Source organism: Callorhinchus milii, unplaced genomic scaffold (assembly GCF_018977255.1).
Source record: "Callorhinchus milii isolate IMCB2004 unplaced genomic scaffold, IMCB_Cmil_1.0 Scaffold9, whole genome shotgun sequence".
Classification (NCBI taxonomy): Eukaryota; Metazoa; Chordata; class Chondrichthyes; order Chimaeriformes; family Callorhinchidae; genus Callorhinchus; species Callorhinchus milii.
In genome coordinates, this window is record NW_024704750.1 from 2,484,092 (window position 1) to 2,505,823 (window position 21,732).

Consider the following 21,732-nt stretch of genomic DNA (forward strand, 5'->3'; position numbering starts at 1 on the left):
ATGGCTGTTGTTGTTGTATGATTTGGGAGATGAACTTTTCCCATCAGTTTCCCCGCGACTGAAGCCACAGAGAAAGTACTCACAGAAACAAAACTTACTCCTCCTCTCCTCTCCTCTCCTCTCCTCTCCTCTCCTCCTCTCCTCCTCTCCTCCTCTCCTTTCCTCCTCTCTCCTCCTCTCCTCTCCTCCTCTCCTCCTCTCCTCCTCCTCTCCTCTCCTCCTCTCCTCTCCTCCTCTCTCCTCTCCTCCTCTCCTCTCCTCCTCTCCTCCTCTCCTCTCCTCCTCTCTCCTCCTCTCCTCTCCTCCTCTCTCCTCCTCCTCTCCTCTCCTCCTCTCCTCTCCTCCTCTCTCCTCCTCCTCTCCTCTCCTCCTCTCCTCTCTTCCTCTCCTCCTCTCTCCTCTCCTCTCTCCTCTCCTCTCCTCTCCTCTCCTCTCTCCTTCCTCTCTTCTCTTCTCCTCTCTCTCCTCTCCTCTCCTCCTCTCCTTCTCTCCTCTCCTCTCCTCCTCTCCTCTCCTCTCTCCTCCTCTCCTCTCTCCTCTCCTCCTCTCCTCCTGTCCTGGGGTTCGATTCGCTCGACTTTGCGAAAGGCGCATTTTCCATCCCCCCCAAAAAAACACCACACACACAGGAGACAGACACACACAGAGAGAGAGAGAGAGAGAGTTGGGGGTTGTGGGGGTTAAGGAACAGTCTCATGTCCAAAGGAAGACACCCGCGAGGACCTGTTCGCCACCAGACACTGCCCCGTCGGAGGGGGATTTTGCGCCCGACTGGATTCGCAGACGTGGCGGGCGTTCGCTAACTTGCGCCCCGGCGGTGGGTGGGGGAGACTGAGGCTGGTGCTGAGCTGTGGGGGGGGGGGGGGGGTGGGGGGGGGGCATCATGTTGGCCGGTGACCTGCCGTTGGGTCCCTGTTCCTGGACCATCGCCGCCTCTCTGCTGCTCCTCTGTCAGGTCAGTCCTGGACCTCAACTGCTCTCATTGGGGGCGAAGGGAAAAGGATGGAGAGAAGGAGATAGAGGAGGAGAGGGAGAGGGAGAGGGGGGTGGGGGGGGGGGGGAGGGTTGGGTTCTTATTCTTATTCAAACTGCTGCTCGTTTTTGTTTTTATGTCTCTCTCTATATATATATTTGTGTGTAAAATGTACATTAATCTAAGAAAAGGTGTCCGTTTTTTTTAATACGGTGGTTTCATTGCAAGTGTATCCTCCTCTCTCCCTCTCACTCTATCCCTCCTCTCTCCCTCTCTCCCTCTCACTCTATCCCTCCTCTCTCCCTCTCACTCTATCCCTCCTCTCTCCCTCTCACTCTATCCCTCCTCTCTCCCTCTCACTCTATCCCTCCTCTCTCCCTCTCACTCTATCCCTCCTCTCTCCCTCTCACTCTATCCCTCCTCTCTCCCTCTCACTCTATCCCTCCTCTCTCCCTCTCACTCTATCCCTCCTCTCTCCCTCTCACTCTATCCCTCCTCTCTCCCTCTCACTCTATCCCTCCTCTCTCCCTCTCACTCTATCCCTCCTCTCTCCCTCTCACTCTATCCCTCCTCTCTCCCTCTCACTCTATCCCTCCTCTCTCCCTCTCACTCTATCCCTCCTCTCTCCCTCTCACTCTATCCCTCCTCTCTCCCTCTCACTCTATCCCTCCTCTCTCCCTCTCACTCTATCCCTCCTCTCTCCCTCTCTCCCTCTCACTCTATCCCTCCTCTCTCCCTCTCACTCTATCCCTCCTCTCTCCCTCTCACTCTATCCCTCCTCTCTCCCTCTCACTCTATCCTCCTCTCTCCCTCTCACTCTATCCCTCCTCTCTCCTCTCACTCTATCCCTCCTCTCTCCCTCTCACTCTATCCCTCCTCTCTCCCTCTCACTCTATCCCTCCTCTCTCCCTCTCACTCTATCCCTCCTCTCTCCCTCTCACTCTATCCCTCCTCTCTCCCTCTCACTCTATCCCTCCTCTCTCCCTCTCACTCTATCCCTCCTCTCTCCCTCTCACTCTATCCCTCCTCTCTCCCTCTCACTCTATCCCTCCTCTCTCCCTCTCACTCTATCCCTCCTCTCTCCCTCTCACTCTATCCCTCCTCTCTCCCTCTCACTCTATCCCTCCTCTCTCCCTCTCACTCTATCCCTCCTCTCTCCCTCTCACTCTATCCCTCCTCTCTCCCTCCTCTCTCACTCTCTCCCCTCCTCTCAATGTCTCCCTCACTCTCTATCCCTCCTTTCATTCACTCTCTCACTCTCTCTCTCCTCTCACCTCTCACACTCTTTCTCTCTCCTCTCTCCCTCCTCTCCAGCCCTCTTCTCACCGACTCACTCTCTCTGTTTATCTCTTTCTCCTCTCTCTCTCCATCCTCTCTTTCCCTCTCTCTGCCTCTCCCTCCTTCCCTGCCCTCTTTCGCTGTCCCTCCTCTCTTTCACTCTCTCCTTCTCTCTTTCTCTCTCTTTCCCTCTCTCTGCCTCTCCCTCCTTCCCTGCCCTCTTTCGCTGTCCCTCCTCTCTTTCACTCTCTCCTTCTCTCTTTCTCTCTCTTTCCCTCTCTCCTCTCTTTCTCTCCTCTCCCCCCTCTCGTTCTTCCTCTCCCCTCTCTGTCTCACCTCTCTTTCTCCCTTCTCTTCTCTCCTCTTTCTCTCCTCCCTCCCTCCTCTCTCTCTCTCTCTCTCTTTCCCTCTCCCTCCCTCCTCTCATTCACACACTCACTCTCTCTCTCTCTCTCTGGTCAGCTTTCTCAGGGCGAACTTCAAAGATCTTGCGCCAGGTCCACTTTGGAGACAGACACCGAGAGCTGTCACGAGATCTGCCCTTGTCGGCCTCCTCCGTTACCCCCTCCACCGCCTCCACCGCCTCCCCCCAGACTCGTGTTTCCCAGTAAGTGAACGGACACCCTTCGTGTCTTCCGTGTGTTTGCGATCCACCTCTTTACTGACTCCGTGGGTTAGCCGGGCTGGCGGGGCGGGGGGGGGGGGGGGGAGGAAGGGTTACCGAGAATGGGCGACCACTCTCTTTTATCTCCTTCTAATTCTAACTCGGTGACTTGAAAGGTCGAGTCGGGGGAAAAAAAAAACTGTTGGGATTTTGTAGCTCAGCGGTTAGAGCACTCGCCCCGCGAGCCAGAGGCCCCGGGTCCGATTCCCGGGCCGGCAGAGCGAAACCCGAGGCAAGTTTCCTTGCTCCGCACGTCTCTGTTTACGCAGCAGCGAGTGGGAACCCGGTTGTTAGTCGATTGCCTTTCTGGCGGTAATTGGACCCCGTTAAACAAAATAATTGAAAAAAAACAATTTGGTCGCTCAATCCACGACTGTTTGTGTGGGAGACGCTGCTGTGCGCAATCGGCTGCCGCGTTTCGTCCACAAAATATGCAGTCAATTCGCTTGACAGTATATTTTAAGACATCTCAGAAGATGTGCTAAGGCGCAATATCAAACGCAAGGATTATTATCGTTATTATCTTGCCCAGCGTAAAAGTTGTTGCAGATTTTTTTGCTAACGTGGAGCTCCAAGTTCCTTTCAAGGCATTTCTGCCCACAAAGCCACACCTCGCCACGGCTTTCACTTTATTGGGTTGGAATAATAGTAATAATAATCCTTGCAATTCATATAACGCCTTATCACATCATTGAGACGTCTCAAAGAGTATACTGTAAAGTGAATTGACTGTGTATTTTGTGGGCGAAACACGGCAGCCAATTGCGCACAGCAGCGTCCCCACAAAAATCGTGGATTGAGTGACCATAATTTTTTTTGTGGGGGTGGGGGGAGGAATTATTACCCCCGGAGAGGGTCCCCCCAATCGATTAACAACCAGGAATGACATAAAACAAATTCGCAATAAATATCATTGTGTAACACCTTGGGGGTTGCGTCCTTCAAGGAAAGGGTTGAGTGACAGAAGTTTGATGAAGATGTGCAAAGAAAACAAAACGTTCAAAGAAATTCAATCAATCCGAATAGTCACGTATCCGATGTTGGAGAGTTTGAAGTATAAGGCAGCTGTAGTGACAAACAATAATAATCCTTGCATTTGATTTAGTCCCTTATCACATAGTTGAGACGTCTCAAAGCGCTTCACAGGATATATTGTAAAGTGAATTCACTGTACATTTTGTGAGCGAAACAGAATATCACGTAATGTATAATATCGTATAACATAAGGCGACGGACGATACAAGAAAACTCCTCCCCGTTACACCGAAACCAACACCCGTTGCGAGAGAGGGAGAGGAAGTTGCTTGAATTATTTCACGAAACTTTCGTCAGTCACAGAACATTTTCACACCACTTAGTTACGCTTAAGTCCCAAGTGGCTGTAGCTTGCGGCTTGGAGTGAATGGCGATCAAGTTGATTCAGACAAAGAACAGCAGTCCTTCACAACGTTTAACAAGAGAATGCCATTAGAAAGGCCCTCAGCCCAGGGTGGTTGGTTGGTTGCATTAAGCAGTGCATTAAACCACTACAAACTGCAATACCCATAGCTGTGGTGTTATATGGCAGTAACAATTTCCCGTTTGCGTAAGTACCTTTCAACTGAATTTAAACATCTCAGGGGACTTTTAAAAAAGATTGGAAATGAAAGTACTGTGCATGTTATATAGAGGCAAGCGCCGCAGCCAGTTTGCAACCAACGAACATTTATTTATTCGTTTGCAATGGGGAGGAGAAGGGAGAAGCGAAGATGGTGTAAGTGAAATACTTATTTACAATATTTACAACAACAAAAACTTGTATTTATATAGCGCCCCTCAGGCAGGGTAGCGTCCCAGAGCGCATGACAGTGGCGGAGCCTGATGCCAAGCCGGGGGCAAGGGGAGTTTACCGTAGGCACGGTCGAAGAGGAAGGTCTTCAGGCGGGCGACCTGAAGATGGGGAAGGAAGGGGGCAAGACGGAGGGATAAAGGAAGAGTGTTCCAGTGTTAAAGCCTTTGTGCTATTTTCAGAGTGTTCTTGAGTCTCCAATAAAGTACAATAAATGCTAGTGCTAGTGTGTAAACCAGTGCTATAAACCCGCAGAGTACAGTTCAGATATTTACAATGTTCGTTGGTGGGGACGAGCTGGAGTTCAGGATCTAATTAAATCCTTATTTATTGTGTGGACACATTTATGTGTTGTTCCTGGAAATTCCCTTGATCTACTGCAAAAACCTTCACAGGCAGCCACGCGATTGCTTTTCATAGAGGACTTGATGAAGTACCCATATTAGTAAGCTGTGCGTTGTACGAGGAGATGAGCTGTTAATATTTTTTGTGTAGCCTTGAGTGAAAGTCTCTGCCTGTTTAATGGCTTATTAAGAAGCACCAAAGGCTTATCTGGAAGGGTTGACATAATAAATATTACAAATATTACAAAGTCCCCAGTTGAGTTAAGTTAAGACAATTGTTCCTCTCTGAGCACAAAAGTCTCTTCTCGTTGGTCGCGATATACATTGCATTGCAAAAAAGGTACAGTCACTACGCTTCAGAGTATATCCTGTGAAGCGCTTTGAGACGTCTCGACGACGTGATAAGGCGCTGTATCAAATGCAAGATTTATTATTACGATTGTGTGCTGATATTTTTTTCAATCTTCCCATTTTTGTAACTTTTCAAGCCTAACCTAGGAATAATTTCCGTACTAATAAATAAAGGGGCGATATATTCGAGGGCAGATAAATCATTTTTTTTTATTGGAACGTTCGCCTTTTAGTCTGCGAGTTATGAGATGCTGACTGGATGGACACACTCTCTCGCATGCTTTCAGTGAAAGTTCTGCCTCAGGCTTTTAACTACATAACAGTAGACCATGTTAGTGCAGAGCCAGAGTAAATTACATCATTGTAGACATGGGAATCATGCAACTTCAGGCTGACAATCATACCTGTTCACGCCATCATAGCGGAAATCTTTCTGTGAGAACACACATGGAGTAGGACGACGGGTATTGAAAGAGAGGCGCAAACGCGGCCTGGAATGAATTAGTTTGACACTGATCGGAAGCTTGGCTCTTCTTTCGGTTGTAAAGAAAGCATTTTTCTGCACAGCTCGTAAGCGGATTAGTTATTCAGTTATGTAACGTGCTGTGAAAGGGCTCGAGAAGCGCTTATTGTTCCTCAAAGCAGGACTCCATTCAACTGCCAGAACCCAATGTTGCATGAGAACAATAATAATAATAATAATAATCATCCTTCCATTTGGTACATCGCCGCTTCACGGGATTTACTGTAGAGTGCGAGTGGTTGCCGTGTTTCGCCCACAAAAGACACAGTCACTCCACTTTATAGTATATTCTGTGAAGCGCTTTGTGACGTCTCAATGGCGTGATAACACGGTGTATCAAACGCAAAGATTATTATTATTATTATTCGTGTAGTGCCTGTAGTTTGTCGGTGAATGTGCTCAATTTGAGCACAGCCATGTCCCACAAGCAGCCACGTAAATGCGTGACCAGTTTTATTTAGGGGAATATTGGCCAAGATACCAGGAGAAACTCCCTTCATTTTTCCAATAGTAGCGTCATATTTTGAAAGCACAAATCGTTTCTTCCCCAAATCCTTCTTGGTTACCGTGAGTGCTCCGTGAATTAATTTTGTTTCCCTAAAGCTTTTGTACGCTGCAAAATGTGAATTGTAGGTAAAGTAATGGACCGTTGAATTAAACAGTGAGTTTCGTTAGGCAAGCTTGGTGATGAAGTACCAGAGGCGAGAGTGCTACCCACTGAGCCAGGCACACACATCAGGTAGAAGCCCACAAAACACACAGTCTCTACACTTTATAGTATATTCAGGGAAGCACTTTGGGACGTCTCAAAGATGTGATAAGGCGAAGTATCAAAGGCAAGGATTATTATTATTATTCCTTTCATTTTTAGCACAACTCCTTCCCTCTCTTTCAAAACCTAGCTAGAAACCACCTCCTTGACATCCTCTTGATGTAAAAGGCACTATATAAATCCAAGGATTATTATTATTATTATCCAACNTTTTTTTGTAACCAATATTTTTAGCAAATTTCGGACATTTAAAAAGCTCCGGTGCTGATGTCCATAAGACCATAAGACGTAGGAGCAGGAGTAGGCCATTCAGCCCCTCGAGCCTGCCCCGCCATTTAATAAGATCATGGCTGATCTTCTAACCTAATTCCATTTACCCGCCCTATCCCCATATCCCTTAACACCTCGATCCTTTGGAAAACAGTGTCCTGTTTTTTGAAGGTTTTACCTGTTTCCAAGTGAAGACATTTATGTGATAACTCAGTGGATGCTCACACTTAGTCCTGGAAGTATAACAGTCTCTTGAGTTCCGTACGCATGAATAACACAAACTGGGGTAGAGTTCTCTCGCTGTTCAAAGCCACCGGAGAAGCCTCTAGGAGTAGCCTCATTTAAGAACATGAAAGGTCGTCTGTCTTCAGGAACATTGTTTCGCAAGTCATGAGCTCATTTCCAATGTCTCTGCTGGTCAGTACATCCGATTTCTCACTCAAAGCAGCGCGACTGGATTCGTAGATGTACATGTGGGGCAGAGGTTCTTGGCTGGTTGATAAGCAGGATCTCACGATGGGCTTATTTTGTTTGATTTCTGTGATTGTGCTGATCATAGAAATAATAAATGGTAATAGTCGAAACGTCTCACAACATCTCAAATGTTGCTAAACAAACCAATCTACATTAACGTGAAATTGGCATTTGACGGTTATTCTCTTGAAAGGCCAAACTGTTATATATTCTCGGTGTGTCCATGCACCTTTGATACATAATAATAATAATCCTTGCATTTGATACAGCGCTTTTCACGTCGGGAGGACGTCCCAAAGCGCTTCACAGAACACATTGTAAAGTGAATTGACTGTATATTTGTGGGCGAACGCGGCAGCCAATTGCGTACATAGCTTGGATCTGCAGCAGTTGATTGATTTGAGAGGTTCTTTGTGACCAAACAACACGGGGAATAGAGAATTTTGCTTCAGTACTTTAAATGCAGCAGCAAGGATATGCATTTGGGTCACTCTCCAAGTTACCTTCCAATTGCATTATTGGATTGCGATTATTTTAGGTCTCTTTCCCAAATAAACTGTTTCCCTGCAAGTGTGGTTTGTCGGCATGCAAGCACTCTAAGCATTATGCATAGAATCATAGAATATTACAGCACAGAAGGAAGCCATTCGGCCCACCTTTCCTGGCCGGCTCTTTGGAAGACCTACCCAATCAGTCCCACTGCCCCGTTCTTTCCCCACAACCTTGCAAATATTTCCTCTTCAAGTACCTATCGAATTCCCTTTTGAAAGTCGTCATTGAATCTGCTTCCACCAGCCTTTCAGGCAGTGCATTCCGGACCGTAACAGCTCTCTGTGTAAAAAAAAATCTCCTCATCTCCCCTCTGGTTCTTATAGAATGGGTGGTAGAGCAGCAGATAGTTTGAAAATATTTAAAATATTAATGTGATGGGAGGCCACACTTAGGCTGTAAGATGTGACCTTAAGTGCTCTTGGTCTGAAACCTTGCTGCTTTGCCAGTTATCTTAAGGTATTTGGTCTGCAATATATAGCGGAGTTCAAGGTTCTGAGTGCTGAATGGCATAATATCTCCTGACATGTTGGCAGAGCTGTTATAGCACCTGTCATCACTATTGCATTGAGATACACATGTCCAAAATCATGTTGTTTCTTGGCTCAGTTGGTCGCGCTCTCTCTCTCGCTCTCTCTCGCCTCCGAGTCAGAAGGTTGTGGGTTCAAGCCCCACGTCGGGATTTGGAAACACATCGTCGGTTGAGATGTTAAACCGAGGTCCTGTCTGCCTGTTCGGGTGGATGATAAAGATCTCATGGCACTAATTGAAAAGAGAATGGAGTTTCTCTCTCCCGATGTCCTAGCCAACAATTCCCCAAATAAAATTGATCGTTCACTGCATGGCTGTTTGTTTGCAAATTAGTTGCGGCGTTCGCCCACAAATACACAGTCACTTCACTTCATGTTAAATCCTGTGAAGCACTTTGGGACGTCCTCCTGACATGAAAGACGCTGTACCATGAGCAAGGATTATGTGATTATATTCTCAAATTGGACTCACTGCAAAAATTGTAACCTTCAGATGGAGAAGCTCCCTGTGAATTAATTGTGATTTCTAATTTGTGAATCTTTCCGTGAAAGAGATTATCCTCATAACAAACCAGGGTAATAGGAGTAAACCAGAAATCACAATTAACGCAATTCTGGGTTGCAAACATCATTGAAATTTCGGACCCCAATATCTCGTGACTTAATAAACCGTTAAGAGTTTTTCTGCAAGGTAAACAAATTAACGATGATATAATTTATTTTATTGGAGTTCAGCCAAACTGATTTCCTCCCTATATGGATTCAATCACCTTCCTGCCATTAAAGATAGTTCTTTTTCAGCGATGGATTTTTGCTGCTGTTAACCTTTTTCCTGGAATCCCAGAAAGTTAAGCCTCAGAAACAGAGACGGGATAAGCAGTCTATTGAAAGGTACAATGGTTCAGAGCAGAATATTAGCAGCACTTGATATGCTTTGGCTTTCTACCAGAGGTAGAGCGCAGTCTGTACCTGCTGATGATGTCAACTATTCTGAAGTTTTTACTGTGAGAATCAATATGTTCGCTGTTCACATCAAACGTTTTTTATCGTTCTTGATTTTATTCATCCGGGTTGCGAAATCATATTGATTGGTATTTTTAAAAAAAACACAGGGATAAAGAGGAAACCCCTTCGTGATGCACAGCCTAGAGCTAAAGGACCTTCCTGTTAATGAGTAGAGAGAGAGAGAGAGGCGTGTGGGTCATGATAAGAAATTTGTATCTACTATTAGTTTTGGGACCCAAGCCAGACAGGGTGAGGTAGAGGACGTTCCATTCAACCTTAATGTGCTGTCAGCATACGTAGGAAGAATGCCTCGGTCTGGAAGTCTCCTATTGCGACATAGCTCTACTGGAGATAGTGTTTCTTTCTTACTCTGACACGCCCTTCACATTAGCTTGTAATCTTCCCTTAAACATATTTTTATCGATTCACGTCAGAATTGTTTTCCTGCAGAAGCACCTGATTCTAAAGATCTACCGGAGGTTATTGTTTTGCACCGAATATTCCTATTTCTGGATGGTGAATGATTTACAGTGGATGTATTTTTTTGTGAAACTGTTAGGGCTAAAATCACACAATATATTTAGTCAATTCACTTTACAGTATATTCTGTGAAGGCATTTTGAGACGTGATAAGGCGAAACACCCACAAAATATACAAGAATCCCTAACTTTTTTGAAACTTATCCTAATGGGAAAAGTTGCCACTAAGTTGTAATAGTGTCTGTGTCTTTCCTGAACTTGTGATGTAAAGCAAAACCATCCAGGATCATTGAGTATAGATGTTCTCATGATATGGAAGGCGCAATGTAAATGTTATTGTTTATGAGGATAGCATTTGCAATACAGTGTTAAGTAATACTGTAATTTTTTTTCCCCAATGCATTCTTGACCCTGAACAGACTGAATTATGAGTGCTTTATAAGAACTGAGTTGTAAATTGTGTGGATTTATTTTACGTAAAAGTGGGTAAGCTTCAGATCTGTTCCTTTTGTAGGTTTGTCCCCGATTCTGACTTTATAATGTTCGGATTTGTTCAAGCGTTGTTTCAGGTAGAAGCTCATCAGATATTGCAGCCTTGAGGGTAGACTCCCCCACCACTGTCTGAGATATGCGATGGAAGGACAAATGTACTGTCTGTCTGTCTGTCTGCATATCTTCCAGTTTTGCACGAACGTCGACCACTTCAATCCAAGAAGTGACCTTGTCATAGGTCCTGTAGACAAAGTGCTGTGACAGACAGACATCGCATATCTCAGACAGCGGTGGGGGAGTGTGCCCTCCAGCAGCTCTGTGATGCTGTGCAGCCTGCCTTACACCAGCTGCTCATTGGCCACGCATCATTGCGTCGCACTGTGTCAGTCGACTGGACACGGTTAGTCAAGCTGTGTCTCTTCTCAGTGAGCTGGCAGCACTAGACTGGACCCCTCTGATGGCCAATCTGCCAGAATTCTTGGTCAGCATCAAGTCCCTCAGGAGTTGATGTGCAGCTCAATTCAAAGGTTGACTCAATGGAGGATTTCTGTATTCCTGTCTCCCTTTGAAGTTTGCCGTTTTTTTTAAAAAGGACAGATAAGCCTCAGTTATCTACCAACCTTTCCTTTAGACGCCATTAACACAATTATAAACTTTCTGTCCTGTCCTGAAAGTCCTAGCACTTATTGGGGTAAAATCCCACGACTTGGAAATCCTCTCATACTTCATGCTAGTCTTCGTGTGTCGGTCTAGACAAGTTATTCAACTGTGCAAATACTGGAGCCAAACCTATTCCTGTCCTCGCTCTTACGCTGTGAGAAGCACTGGATTGTGATCAGGAGCAGGAATCCTGTGTCTTTTGTCTTAACTTTAGCCTATGGAACCCCAGGCAAATTGAGATATTTTAACTGCTCTTCCAGCTGAGATTTATCAAATGGGTCAAAAGACCTTCTCCGTTCACACCTCACTTATTCTCAGGGCACAGCCTGGCTCACCGGCAGGACATGGAAGGGCAGATCAGTCACTGATTCTTCCCGCTCGGCTGCTGTTAGCCATGCAAGCCAAAGCCCTGCATAATTCTGGCAGCCTGGCTCTCAATGGCAAAGCACTCCAAGATGCTGCCCTACATGAAAGGTGTTATATAAATGGATGTTGTTGTTACTGGCAAACTTTCAAGTCCCTATTTCTTTGCCTTATCTACAGAGAAGGTGGTTTGCTAGTGCCAGGCAGCTCAATAAAATAGCCAGACAGTTCATTCACTTATTGGCTGTTTGTGGGACATCACTGTGTGCAAATTGGCTGCCGCGATTGCCCAGAAAGCTAAGAGTCACGTAAAAAGGCACTAAATGGATTTATTTTTAAAAAGCTGAAAACACTTATTTAACATTTCTTAATACATGGTCACTACACGTTACAGTAATATCCTGTGAAGTGCTTTGAGACACCCCCCCGACACGAAAGGTGCTGTACAAAACGTAAGGATTATTATCATTAATTATTAATATTATTAAAATACATTTCTGAGAGACGGTGGCGTGAGTCATTCCGAAGCCTTTTCATCAAGTACGTGTGAGTGCTTTACAAAACCCCATTTGCAAATGAAGTAGAAATTATTTCAACTGTGCATTGCATGTTAACCAGAGAGCTTCACTGCCCTGCCAGCCTGGCCTTCCTCAGGCTGGTTGGTGAAACATCCTAAACATGAGCAAACTCTGGGTGCTGAAGCACTTTAGAACCCTCTTCGCCCCGGCTGACTAAAACCAACTGCACCAGCTTTTCAGCTGAAATGCTGAACAACAATAACAACAACTTGGATTTATATAGCGCCCTCCACGCCGGACGGCGTCTCAGAAAGCTTCACAGTAACGGATCCCGGGGCCGAGCCGGGGGGAGGGGGGGGAAGGTGACCAAAGGCGCGGTCGAAAAGAAAGGTTCAAAAGACACCTGTGATCTCCAGCGCTGTAGTGTGGAGTAATGATCGCCAAGTGGATAAAACCGGGTTCTATCAACAACAGCAACTTGCATTCATATAGCGCCCTTCACCCTATCAGTGGTTAGAACATCGTAACTGAAGCCCACAGCTGCCTTTAAGAGCAATCATTTCAGACTAAAGGTATGTGTTGCTCAGCCCTAGCCAGTCAATCAGGGGTGAAACCTCGTGGCAGAATTCAGATGACCGCCCTGCCTGCCCTATCTGATCAACCATCCATGAATTCTTGCTCCACACACCCCTTTTTGCCCTCCAGCCCACAATATTTGGTTGACACTGAGCTGGACTGAAGCCAGACAGTAAGTAGGCTTCATCTTGAGGTTCATTGCTTCAAGCGAGGCTTAAATACTGCATCGAATACTATACGCAGTGACCAAAATGTTCCATAGTCATGTGTAGAATAAGAGGCATGAATAATGAAATGCAGTTAGCTGTCAGACGCTCGTTGCACGGAAACATCAGTGATGGAGGAGGGAGCTGACACTAAAAAAGGTACTGGTACTGTCAGCCTGTGCTCTCATTGTCTGCAGTTCTGAGTGGTGGCACGATGGCAGCTAATGCTCGGATAAAGAAACCTGGCATCTTGCCACAGGAATGTAGATTACCTTTTCCTTCCTCTTATCTATAAGGAAGTATATTAATTATATTAATAGTGCCTTATTATTCTTATAAAAATAATAATTTGATCACTCAATCCACGGCTCTTTCTGGGACGCTGCTGTGCGCAATTCGCTGCCACGTTTCGCCCACAAAATCTGCAGTCGATTCACAGCTTGTGCACATTGACCCCCACAAACAGCCATGGAGCGAAAGTGCAAATTATTTTATCTGGAGAATTGTTGACCGGGACACTTGGGAGAAACTCCCTTTCTCTTTTCAAATAACGCCTCGGGCTCTGTAATGACCAGCTGAAAAGCCAGCCAGGGCCTCGGTTTAACGTCCGGTCTGAAGGACTGCATTCCCACATCACTGCCTAGATTGACCTTAGAGGGGCCAACGTATCTTATTCTCTGCCGTCTGGTAAATTTATTGCACTCGGTTGTACGAACTTATTAGTGTGACTCCGTTTAATAAATTTATTTGTGTTGTTGACCTGCAGAACCCGTACTGACACGATGCGAAATAACTCTATAGAACCAACTCGTTGCTTGAGTGATTCCAATTGACGAGATCCCACTGTCAGAGAAAACGTGTCGGCTTTCCATGATAAAAGCAAATCTAAAAGATACTGACGTGAATCCTTATGGACTGACTCAGTCTCGTGATTGTATAAATCTGTACTTGGGCAGATTTCCTCATGGTTGCTCCTTTCATGTGTTCAAAAGCATTTCTTTTGCTAAATGTACGGTAAAACAATAGTCACTTTTAGATTAAAAAAACGGATGCCTGTTTGGCCTGCATATAAACTTTATCAGTTGCGACAGGATTGATACTACACTCATGCCTTTATTTCCCCATTGTGTGCCCGAGTAGACAGACATAAATATGAACAAAAGCATTAATTATAATTACCTGTATTTTTATATAGCACAATAACCTTCCGTTTTCCTTTACTCCTCAAATAATTTTGATAAGAGCACGGTAAATGCAAGCCTTTCAATCAGCCAGCCCAGCCAGGCTAACGTAGACAAAATAAAAGTCCCAATATAAAGAAATAGTGAAAAGTTTGCGACTTCTATTATTGTTAATAATAATAATAATAATCCTTGCATTTGGTATAGCGCCTTGCACGTCGTTGAGGCATCTCAACCCTGCAAGCCGAACCTCGACCGTGTGGGGTGGTCCGAGCTGGACACTTAGTGTGATGGTTTGCCAGACATTGTTCTCAATGGCAAGCTGTGCAGCTTTAGCTGGTTGGACTCCACCAGTACTCTCCAGCGCACACTCTGGGGTCCGCAACCTCCACTCTCGCCAATTTGGGCCCAATACTCTCCAGGATTCGGTAAACACGGAGAGAGAGAGAGAGAGAGAGAGAGCGGACGTCATTCCAGATGCAAGAACATTTCCATTTGCAGATGGCAAACACGTGTGGAACGCTCAGGCTGGTTTGGATACTTTTAAGATACCTGTGGACGGGTGTGTGTCACTCGGCTGATCAGAGCAAAATCCAGAGGTCGAGTCCTGCATGTCGTGACCGTATCAGAGCTGTGCTGATAATAGGAAAATTCTGAGGTCAAACTAATCTTGTTCCCTCCAGCTGTCAGTCTGAGTTTTGCGAATGGGCATCTTCCAGCCATTAGACGTTTTTGTCTCATCAAATTTTAATCTAAAATATAGATTCTTTGCCAAAGGGAAATGCAACAGAATTGAGCCCCGATAGGAACTTGATCCTGTGCCACCAGTTGATTAGATCCCGGCAAATCTTTTAATCCCAATGCCCTCGCCTTTCGCCGTATCTCTTAATGCTTCTATTCCCCACGAATCTCTCTTTTAAACATCCCTATTGATTCCATCTCTGTAGTTTCCTGGGACAGAGCATTCCACACCATAAAGAAACACTTCCTCGCTTCAGCTCAAAGTGTTTTGGTTCTGATTTTAAGGCTGTAACCCTGCCTCTTAGGAATCCAAACACACGCAAGATGCTCGACTGTACTCCCGACAATTTGCCGCCGCGACTGCTCGTCAGGGAAAATCACAAAATAATTACCGACTGGGTGCCTTTAGCCTTCGTTCCTGCAAATAATTCGCTGTGGATTTTGCGAGCAACTTGTGCGTTGCTGTCTGACAATCAGAACAATGCTAAAGCTGCACTATTAGCAGGAAGACAGCAAACGACTCCGAACACATGTCTCAGAAACAGAGAGTTGTTATTTTTACATGCAGTGACTACCATGAACTCTGTTCATCGTAAGGTCTATTTATTTTTACTCTGCTCCGGGGGAAAAAAAAATGGCTGGCATGAACTCGCTTTCGAGTTGACAGAAGGGGACACATGTGAGCACTGGGGAAAGCCGTGCGAGCATGTGTGTGATATGGGATGAACACGTTTGTTGAAATGAAACTGTGAGCATCAGGTTCACCAGACAGGAAGATTTTCGGTCTAAACCTTGGCTCACAATTAAAATAATAAGAATAATAATCCTTACATTTGACACAGCGCCTCATCACATCGTTGAGATGTCTCAAAGCGCTTCACAGAACATACTGTAAAGTGAATTGACTATATTTTGTGGGTGAAACACGGCAGCCAATCCTTGCATTTGATATAGTGACTTATCACGTCATCGAGACCCTCGGAAAGTGATCCGCCAAGTGATTACTGCTAGGTAAACAGAGACAAGTGGAGTAAGGAAACTGCATATTCCTTCAGGCGAAAGAAAGCGTTGGTCTAATTATCAATAGTGAGAGAAACAGCATCTGAAATGTCATATCTTTGGTAATCTTATTTCAGATACATCTACATTTCCCACAGCATTTGGGCAGGTACAAGATTGCAAAAATATCAAAAATTAATTTACAGGTTCTCAGACGTATTGTCTCATACAGCAGGGAAGGTTTATAATGATATTTTCTCAAACAAGTTGAATGCACTGTAAACTCTATCGTTTGTTGGCTGTCTGCACAATCAATACTCGGAGCCTTGTAGCGTATTGGTTAGAGTACTCGCCTCGCAAGCGAGAGGACCCAGGTTCGATTCCCGGCAGGGCAAACCATTAGGTAAGTTTCCTTACTCCACTCGCCTCTGTTTACCCAGCAGTAAGTAGGAACCCGGTTGTTAGACGAATGGCGGTCTCGTTGACGTGATAAGTCACTATATCAAATGCAAGGATTATTATTATTAAGACGGGATTTGAATTTCAAGGCTCAGATAGCCTGAGTTGGAGAATAATTAGTGTGGAGAAGGTTATTGTTGTTCCGGTGCTTTGAATTATATTGCCCTCTACATTTGTCTGTCACCCGAGTGTAAAGCATTAACACACTTTCCTCTTTGTTCGTAGATGTAGAATCAACAGATTTTCCCCCTTTAAAATCCTGGTGGACGGACATGGTCATATTAATCGCCGTGGGAGGTGCATCGCTTGCTTTCTTGATAATCCTCGTAATTATCTGCTACAAAGCAATAAAAAGGTAAGCCTGAACCTTTCGTGTTTGACTCCCCTGTTTGCGTCAGTCATTCTCTGGGAGATTCTCCTCACTGTGGGTAAATTGGAGTCTTCTCTTCTGGACCGATGTGGATTAGTGGATAATTTATCATCAGAACCTCACACCACGAAGGTCTGTAAATCTACCAATGATCAGAGGATTCACGCCTCTGTGAGTCTTTGTGTGCGTTTATATCTGTATCACCACTTATACGTCAATCTTTACAAGAGATGTACTGGAAACCCAGCAAGAATTGTTGTCCAGTGTTGGAGGAATGAGCTGCGAATAGACAGGTTAGGGCTCTTCAAAGGTCTTGAAAGGAGGCATCTCAAGAGAGGACCTTTTGGATATATAGATAGGAATTTAGATGGAATTGAGACAGACAAGACGCCAGACATTTAAGGTTGCAAAAGGCAATCTCAGATCAGACACCAGGAGGGTTCCACACCCAGAGGGTAATTACCATTAGGTTACCAGGAAGGGTGGTTGAAGCCAAGATCCTGGATTCAGTTAGATATCAGCTTGATGCTGTAATGGGAGAATAGTAGTAATAATAATAATCCTTGCATTTGATATAGAGCTTTATTACATCATTGGGACGCCTCAAAGCGCTTCACAGGATACATTGTCAAGATCAACAGAAGGACCATCATCATCCATTTGAGATGCACTGAGCAGATTGACCAAAATATTTTTTTCCAGTCTTGTAGATCCCTTGCGCTTTCAGACATCCTCCAGACGTGAAAGGCACTTTATCAAATGCAAGGATTATGATTATTGCTCCCAGGTTCCTAAATTAATAATTCTGTGTTGGAGCTTCAGACAACTCTATAAACCATACATCTATACAAATCCCCAAATCAATTTATGACTGCTTTTAGCTCTAGGCCTGGTGTTCTTTACATCGTGTGCTGTGTGTCCCTTTCTGTCAGATAACAGAGTTAGGTATTTGGCCGGCAGTGGGAATGATGATGACTGTGGCAGCAATCTGGTGAACATAGAAATCCGTGTGCTAGAGAGAATTTAGAACCCACTATAACATATTTCTGTTTATCCTTAGCAAAAGAAACATTCACAATACAAAAATACAATCCAAAATGACATTTGTACAATGCCTTTCACATGGGAAAGACCTACCAAAGCGCTGAATTCACCTACAAATGAACAGTCACTACACTTTGTGGTGGATGCAACACAGCAGTTTCTTGTGAGAATTCTCGCCCGTACTGGAGACCCTTGTTATATCGCAGGTTTGCTCATGGTGCGGTTGAGTTGTTACGACATTTACTTACCAAAACGAAATCCGAAATGCTCGCCGATAGCCTAGTCTAGAAGGATCTGTTTGAAACTTAGTGTTTCGCTTCAAAACGCCAGCCAGCATCTCTCAGCCTAAACGACGTCCGACTTCTGGGTCATCAGGTCTCTGCTTGTATCACCTCATGAAGCACACCCAGTGAACAGGGAAATGTTGACTGGCGATCGCACCCTGTTATAAAGGCACGTTGGCATTTTATGATCCCCAACTCATTACCTTATAACAGGGTTCTACTGCAAATTCGTTGACATAATAGAAGTGGTGATAGATTCTGCTTACATTGGGTCTGTACACATACCATCTTCATAATGTGAGATTGGCCATGATCAACCCAGACATTGGTCATTATTGATATTATTATTATTATATCACAGCTGCCATTAATTGTTTCACGGAGGTAGAATGAGGTTGGATTAGTCATCTCATCAGAATGATGTATTTGGGGATTGCTCAGCACTCCACCTGAACGGCATCTTTTTATATCTTTGCTATTTAGCTGAAGTTATTTTTGGTCTACGAATGCTTGAATAATTGATGGTCGGTTGTCCCTTGAATGTCTAGTGGAGAAGAACACCGGTGTAATAGATGATGTTCCTTCAGTTTTGCTCTGAAGAAAGTTCGATTTGTTTCCTTCAGGCTGCAGTGTTGCCCATTGCAATAAGATACCAGTGTTTCTCTGGTTCTCTGTATCCCAGTCGCAGTTCTCCCCCTTCCATCCAGCCCCAACATCACTTCCAAAGCAAAATATTCTGTTTTGACAATATGAATCACTCTGGCTGCAGCTCGTGCAGAACAGCAAACACTCGCAAGGAGTCCTCGTGAGAGATGTCCTTTCTTGTTTGGTGAGTAGAGAAACTCTCACCTCTAAATGCCTGGTTTGGAGCCTTGCGAGCTTGGTTAAGTGTGTCGCAAAATCAAAGTGGCTAAAGTGGCTGAGTCTGGCTGTGAACAGTCATGGGCTCCAGCTGAGATTTCAATTGCTTTGGCCATAATTTTGCACTTGGGAATATTTTTTATAGACTTCCCATTGTAACTCCTGGCCCCATGCCTGATAACTTTACTGACATTTGGAGAATAACTCCCTTGCTAGCTTGAATTGCCTTCATGGGAGAGGGGACGAGGAGGGGTGGAGCCAACACAGAATAGTTGGCCAAATTGCCCATTTCCATTTTTTGATGTTCAGTATAAAACTTTGTTTAAAAAATAAACCATACTTAACAAAGCACTCCTGGGATTTTACGTTGGAAAGGCAGGTTTGCCAGTCTGTTGCTTTGTGAGCAAAAGCGGCAGCCAATATGCGCTACAGCAAGGTCAACGACAGCAAATTACATTTGTATAAGCGCATTTCATGTCGGGAGGACGTCCCAAGGCGCTGGACAGTCAGGGATTTGTCCCATGAAAGCGACGTTTTAGCACGAATGGACAGGTCGGGGTTCTAAACACTGAAGCAAGCCCAGAGGGAATGATTAACGTAACAGTGCAGCATTCATCACAGATATTTGTAGAAAAGGGAAAAAATGTGTGGGACTTGAGTTCCAAAGGAAAATGTCAAAACAGAGCACCAGCGCAAGTCATTAATGTGCAGTCGCTGTTCTATCTGTATCCAACGCTCAGGAAAATAGGCAAAAATACTTGAAAAGTCATTTCAAAATAACAACAAAATTACATTTGTAAAGCGCCTTTCACGTCGGGAGGACGTCCCAAGGCACTGAACAGACAGAGTTTCGGACCCGAGCTAGGGATTGGGATCGGGGAGAGTGGAGGGCAGGGGGAGAGGGGGAAGCAGGATAATCGAAAGCACGGTCGAAGAGGAGGGTGTTGAGATGGGTCTTGAAGGAGGCAAGGGATGGGACGAAGGGGAGGGACTGCGGGATGGAGTTCCAAAAGGTGGGGGCAGAGTGGCAGAAGGCCTGCCCGACAATAGTGGGGGACGTGAAGCAGGCCAGAGTTTGCTGAGCGGAGTGAACGAGCAGGATGGTAGGGGGTTAGGAGGTCACAGAGGTCGAGGGGAGCAAGTCCATGGAGGGCTTTGAAGGTCAGGACCGGGATCTTTAAGTGTATCCTCTGTGTGATGGGAAGCCAGTGGAGTCGGGCGAGGATGGGGGTGATAGGGTCACGGAGCCTAGTGCGGGAGAGGACACAGGCTGCAGCGTTCTGGATGACCTGCAACCTATGGAGGGAGGAGTTGGGGAGGCCGACATTTGGTATTTTTACAAGCATGACCTGCAGAGACACGAAGCCATCCCTTTGGTGATGTATAATTATATCAAACCTCCCCCAGCTGGGATTCAGTAATGCGGCGAATCCATTAGCCTAATCACACAACAGAAACAATTACGCTTTGAGAACTCATTAACCGAGGTGCTCCCTAGTGCTTGTTGCTACGTATGATAATCACCCGATTCAATTTAGACAATGAAAGGAACATATATTTTCTGCCTTCAGCTAGCACACCTCTTGACTCTCAGCTGAAATCCCTTTGCTTTGCTTCCTCTCTCAGTCCCAACTTCAAAACCCTCTCTTTTTGACCGTGCTTTTGGTTACCGCCCTTAAATTCTCCTCCCTGCTAAGATGTTTCCTGTTGTCCTTCTGAAGCTCTTTGAGAAGGATACTGGACATGAAAGGCGCCATATGGCGCTGTGTGAGGTCCTGTTGTGTGGTGGTTGGAGAACTCGCCTCGCAAGCGAGAGGACTGGGTTCGATTCCTGGGCAGAGTGAAACGTTAGGCAAGTTTCCTTACGCCACACGCCTCTGGTTACCTAGCAGTGACTAGGAACCCGGTTGTTAGTCGATTGACAGATTGCTTTTCCGGGGGTAATAATCCCTTCAAAATAAATAAAAATAATTTGGTCACTCAATCCACAACTGTTTGCGCAATTGGTTTCCGTATTTCACCCACAAAATATACAGTCAATTCGCTTGATAGTATATTCTGTGAAGCGCTTTGAGACGTCTCAACAACATGATAAGGCGCTATATCAAATGCAAGGATTATTATTGTTACTATACATGTGAAAGTTGCCATTGTTGAATTCTAGCTGTGAGCACTGTGTGTCTGATACAGGTTTCATTGTGTAGAGCGGCAAAGAATATTTTGGGGTGGAATAGCTCATTGTCACCAGAACCTTGAATCACACAGAGAGCTGACTAGTACATTCTTGGAAATAAATTGTTCACAAACTGTCGCACCAATGCATTCTGATACCTCACAGAGATGTTACTGTAGGTTGGAACATGTCTTTGTTGCTGGTGATGTAGTCTGGTTACTGGTGCCTTGAAGTCCGTCGGGTTCGAAAGGAAACTAAGGAAGTACTGAATGAAGAGACCTTCATTCGAACAAGCCTTCTTCACAGCCAATGCAATCGTTTGTACTTCCGCGTCTGAAGAGACCGTCTCAAAGATGCTTTACAAAATCGAAATGGGAGGTTGTGTGTGTCGGGGGTGTGGGGGGGGGGGGGGGTGGTGGTGAAGGGGGGGGTGAAGGGAGATGGCTGAAAACACCTGAGTCAAAGGGATATAGAAAGCAGAGAGGGAAGGGGCAGGGTAGAGGGATTTGGGGATAGAATGCACTGTCGCAACCACAACAACAACAACAACATCAATGACATCAACCACATCGTGGATATTTGAACTATTGGGACTCGTTATCTTTACAGTCAACTCTTTTACAATCACTCCGCCTCGCCCCCTCCTTAGCCTCCTTCAAGTCCCGCCTCAAAACCCTCCTCTTCGACAGTGCCATCAGCCACCCCCCTTCCCCTCCTCTCCCTTCTCCCCCCCTGACCCCAGCTCGGGTCTGAAATGCTGTACA

General features: G+C 45.4%; 1 protein-coding gene across 2 annotated transcripts in view; it reads left to right on the forward strand.

Annotated features, from left to right (window-relative positions):
• Window positions 1-866: 866 nt before the first annotated feature.
• The window catches only part of prima1 (proline rich membrane anchor 1), a 46,506-nt gene continuing 25,640 nt past the window's right edge, over window positions 867-21,732 (forward strand). For both annotated transcript variants that reach the window (XM_042337973.1, XM_042337972.1), the window contains exons 1-3: window positions 867-955; window positions 2,714-2,858; window positions 16,462-16,591. In XM_042337973.1, the coding sequence (XP_042193907.1) occupies window positions 884-955; window positions 2,714-2,858; window positions 16,462-16,591 (347 nt within the window). In that variant the 5' untranslated portion in view covers window positions 867-883. The remainder of the gene's footprint in view (window positions 956-2,713; window positions 2,859-16,461; window positions 16,592-21,732) is intronic.